This window comes from Limanda limanda, chromosome 13 (assembly GCF_963576545.1).
Source record: "Limanda limanda chromosome 13, fLimLim1.1, whole genome shotgun sequence".
NCBI classification, from domain to species: Eukaryota; Metazoa; Chordata; class Actinopteri; order Pleuronectiformes; family Pleuronectidae; genus Limanda; species Limanda limanda.
Genome location: NC_083648.1, coordinates 21,216,294 through 21,220,653, shown reverse-complemented (window position 1 = coordinate 21,220,653; position 4,360 = coordinate 21,216,294). Strand labels below are relative to the sequence as shown.

The 4,360-nt window shown below is 48.8% G+C and overlaps 1 protein-coding gene across 1 annotated transcript; it reads left to right on the top strand.

Moving 5' to 3' along the window:
- Positions 1–479: 479 nt before the first annotated feature.
- On the top strand, positions 480–4,125 carry lrrc24 (leucine rich repeat containing 24). Its single transcript, XM_061085148.1, has 4 exons — positions 480–641; positions 1,415–1,693; positions 2,397–2,565; positions 2,879–4,125. The coding sequence occupies exons 1-4, from the start codon at positions 480–482 to the stop codon at positions 4,123–4,125; spliced, it is 1,857 nt and encodes a 618-aa protein (XP_060941131.1).
- The last annotated feature ends 235 nt before the right edge of the window (positions 4,126–4,360 follow it).

Here is a 4,360-nt window from a genome sequence, read left to right as displayed (position 1 = left end):
CTCTTTGCCGTATGTGTGTGTGTGCCCCTGTGTGTGTGTGTGTGCCTTTGTAAGACAAAGACACAGACAGAAATAGAGAGTGTGTGTGTGTTTTTGCATGCATTAGCGAGACAAGAGAGAGCTCCTTGAGGCAACCTGCGCATCTTTTATCACATCTTTAATTAATTGAAGCCCATAATAGAAGCTGCTGCAATTCCACTGAATAGACACAGCTGAATGGAAACCAGGCAGGGATGAGGAGATACTCTTATGTTCATTTTTCTTTTTTTGTCTATCCTCCCATGCCATTCCACAGTCATCTGCATAAATACAACATATTTGCAGCGACTGTCAATCTTTGCGTTGATGATGACACATGTTACCACAGAGAGAGCTGTCGGTTGTTCAAACTGTGATGAGTCATTGATGCTCACTGTTCATCTCCGTCTCTACCTTGTCTCCTCAGGTTTTGGTCTGTGGCGGTCTGCCGTGAAACCACCATGGTCCCCCCGTGGTCCCCCAGACTCCTCCTGCTCGTGCTCGCCCTCGTCCTTCAAGCGTGCCTGGCGTGCCCCCCCGGCTGCCGCTGCTACAGCCTCACAGTGGAGTGTGGATCTCTGGGGATCAAAGAAATCCCGCAGGGCGTCCCTTCGTTCACAGAGGTCAGTCGGCCGATCGACAATGAGCAGGAGCTGTCAGTGCACTGCAGCTGACCCCCCCCCCCCCCCCCGCTCCCTTCACATCAGTGATTTTTGTATCAGTTGACTTCCTCTTTGATCTGCTCTTATTAGCCTAAATTTTTTGTGTTTAATCAATTCGCCGTGACCCTCTTTGATGTAAGCCTGAGGGAGGAGCTGTGCCGTCGGCTGTGTAATTATTTATTCGTGCTCAGAAAATGACTCTCACACGTCCCTATGATCATCTGTTGAGAAGATGTTAAACATCACACCGTCTTTTCCTCTTGGGTACAGGCCCCCCAACATTACTGCAGCTTATTAATATTAATGGGTAGCATGTACCGCATAAATTGCTCCATTAACCTCATTCAGTAGGTCTATCTCTTCCATCATACTTTACCTGATGGCCAGTGTGAGCTTCTTTGAAAACATCACCAATGATTGCACTTTATTGATCAGGAGACAGCTTTTCATTGTGGATAAAAGGCCGAAATAAATTCTTATGTAACTCCAAGTTGACAGGGTTTTTCTGCAGCATTTGGCAATATGACCGAACCACAGAATAGGAAAAATTCTGCACAGATACATTTGTAAGTGCTGCTAATGTATGTTGCTGATAAATTGTTCTACCTCTGATCACCACACGGCCCTGTTCACCTCCTTCCATTAAACAAACATCACATCCTTTCCTCTGTTTCCCTAATGCAATCAATTTGTGATTGCGGCACTAATTTAATTCCCCCATCCCTCCCCTGAAGACCATCTTCCTCCAGGACAACGCGATCGTGCAGATCCGTCTTCAGGACCTAACTCGTCTCGGCAGCCTCCATTACCTGTACCTCCAGAACAACAGCATCTCAGCACTGGAGCCCGGAGCCTTTCTAAGCCAGGGGCAGCTACTGGAGCTGGCCCTCAACGGTAACCTCATCCACCTGGTCACCCCTGACATGTTCCGGGGTCTGGAGCACCTCCGGATCCTCTACCTGGCAGGCAACCAGATCACTCGAGTCCAGGACCAAACCTTCAGGGGACTGCAGGTTGGTGCATGTGAACTGGTATAAAAGGGACAGAGGAGTGGATGGCAAGAATTAATGCACATTTTTGGGTTAAGCATTTCAACATCTTAACCCTAATCCTTTTGGTAAAGCGAAAAAAAGCTTGGATTTTGTGAGAAAAGCCAAAGCAATTCCAATATGGGACGGCTTTTTGTGGATTATATAGCATGACGTCTGCGACTGTAAATCCAATACATGACAGCATGTCTGACTAATCCCTACAGTACAGACTGCAGTGTTTCCAAAGGGGGGGTAGGGGTCAACATTGTGTCAACAGTACATCCTGTGGTACGCCCAATGGCCCGTCTGACCATCTCGAGAGTAATAATAGCCTGCAGTTGGTCTGATATCAAGATACAAAAAATCCATTTAAAGCTAGTTACATCTTACTTTCTGTCTCTTTCTCTTCTTACCCTCTGTCTTCCTCTGGCCTTGAGCTGCAGCAGCAGCTTGATGTACTTACTCGCCACGAGACTCCACTTCTTGTATCTGTCATTTCCAATTAAAAGTGGTCTGCAGAAGTGTGTAATTGCGATCGCCACTGCAATGTCATGAAAACGCTGGACTGAGTTGGGAGGAATTGAGTCACTCCTCTCTTCATATTTGACATTTCTATTCCTCCTCTTTTGACCTGGATCTTTCACATTTTCCCTCCTCTGCTGCTGTGTCTTCTTACTATCTGCAGCGTCTGCAGGAACTCCACCTGCAGGAAAACAGCATTGAGCTGCTGGCAGAGCAAGCCCTGTCTGGCTTGTCATCTCTGGCTCTGCTGGACCTCAGCAGAAATCACCTCCGCACCCTGGGAGCATCTTCCCTCAGACCGCTTGTCAGCCTGCAGGTGCTGCGTGTCACAGGTAGGACAGAATTCCTGCAGCACATTATGTCTTCCCGTAATATGACATAATCCTCTAAGATTGAATTGAATGCTTCCACACCACAATTCTGAAGAACTGTCAGTGCCTAAGTCTGTCAGAGCACTGCATTTCTCACACAGCACACAGACTGATTTCCTGGGAAATTACCTGCACTTACACATCTTTTACATTTCAATAGCTTTCATCCAAAAGTAGTCCTTGAATGAGAACGAAAAGTCCCTCTGAAACATTTCTAAGGATTATATTGGAAAAAATAATTTCTTCACTTTTTGACTCCATTCTTCTCCTCCAGAGAATCCTTGGCGCTGTGATTGCGCTCTTGCTTGGCTAAGAACATGGATCAGTGAAGACGGTCAGCGACTGCTGAGCTCTGCTGAGCAGCGTCAGCTGATGTGTTCAGAACCACCTCGCCTCTCCCACCTCAGCCTGGTGGAGGTGGCTCCCAACAGCCTGGTCTGCATCCCCCCTGTGGTTCAGCTGGAACCCAGTCACCTGACTGTGCGACTAGGGGAGAGTCTCAGAGTCTCCTGCCAGGCCTCAGGATACCCTCAGCCTCAGGTGACCTGGAAGAAAGCGTCCCATGGCAAGGCCCAGTTATCCCCTCGAGGACTGGTTCAAGAGCTGGGACCCAACGGTGAGCTCTTCAGGCCTGGAGCTGGAGGAGTGGTGACTGCCCTTCCCAGTGGTGGAGGGATTAAGGTGGGAGGTGTTGGTGGGATCCATGGACTGGTGCGTGGAACTGAGGAGGGTGGAGAGAGGGACAGCTTTGACCCGGACATGGGCAGTGGCATGTTGTTTCTCAGCAATGTGACTGTATCTCATGCTGGACGCTATGAGTGTGAGGCCTGGAACCCAGGTGGTGTAGCCAGAGTTACCTTTCACCTAGCTGTCAACATGTCCTCTTCTTCATATTCCACCCAGTTCTGGCCTCGTTTGAACTCACACTCCTTTGTTTCCTCTTCGTCTAACTCCTTCTATCAACCAGATGTTGTGGATGTGAGTCAGGAGCCGCTGTATGAGCAGGACAGCATGGACTTTAGCGCTCTGGGCCCTGCGACACAAACCGCCATTGCGATTGGCATCTCCTTGCTGGCACTCACTGCTGTTCTCCTCCTGATTATGATCTACACTCGCCACCAGCAGTTTCAGAAAGAGGAAGGGGGTTCCTACTGTACGAGTAAGGAGGAGAGCATCCTTTACGTGAACGACTACTCTGATGGACCCACAACCTTTGCCCAGCTGGAGGAGTACCGTGACGACCATGGCCATGAGATGTACGTCCTCAACCGAGCCAAGCCCGTTTTGGGGTCCACCTCATCCAGGTGTCCCATGATGAGTGGGTTCGTTCAGCAGAAAGGGATGAAGGAGGCACTGCTGGACCACGAAATGGTGCAAACACTTACCAGATCGGGGGGAATGGGGCTTCGCAGAAACCCAGCAGACGGAGGAGAAGGGCCCCTGACAACGGACCCGGAGGAGCTCTTCCTCAGCCAGAGTCTCCTCTTCGGATCACAGGTTGCCTACGAGATTCACTGCTAAGGGGTCATAATTGTGTTCTGACACAAAACAATAAGTTGATGGACTTAATTAAAGACAATGAAGAAAATATTGTGAAGTAATTGCTGTTTGGTCTTCAACAGAGGGGAGAATGTCAGTTAGTGGTTGCTTAGGGAAACCTGGATCACAATGAGCCTCTCAGAGATCCTCATCTCACGGATTGTACAACATTAAGATGAGAGTGATGAACTGTGGAAAAATAACAACTGAATAATCC

Coding starts and splice junctions, on each gene's coding strand:
- lrrc24 (XM_061085148.1), top strand. CDS start 480: ATGGTCCCCCCGTGGTCCCCCAGACTCCTCCTGCTCGTGCTCGCCCTC. Junction 1,694..2,396: donor AAACCTTCAGGGGACTGCAG/GTTGGTGCATGT, acceptor TACTATCTGCAG/CGTCTGCAGGAACTCCACCT. Junction 2,566..2,878: donor GCAGGTGCTGCGTGTCACAG/GTAGGACAGAAT, acceptor CTTCTCCTCCAG/AGAATCCTTGGCGCTGTGAT.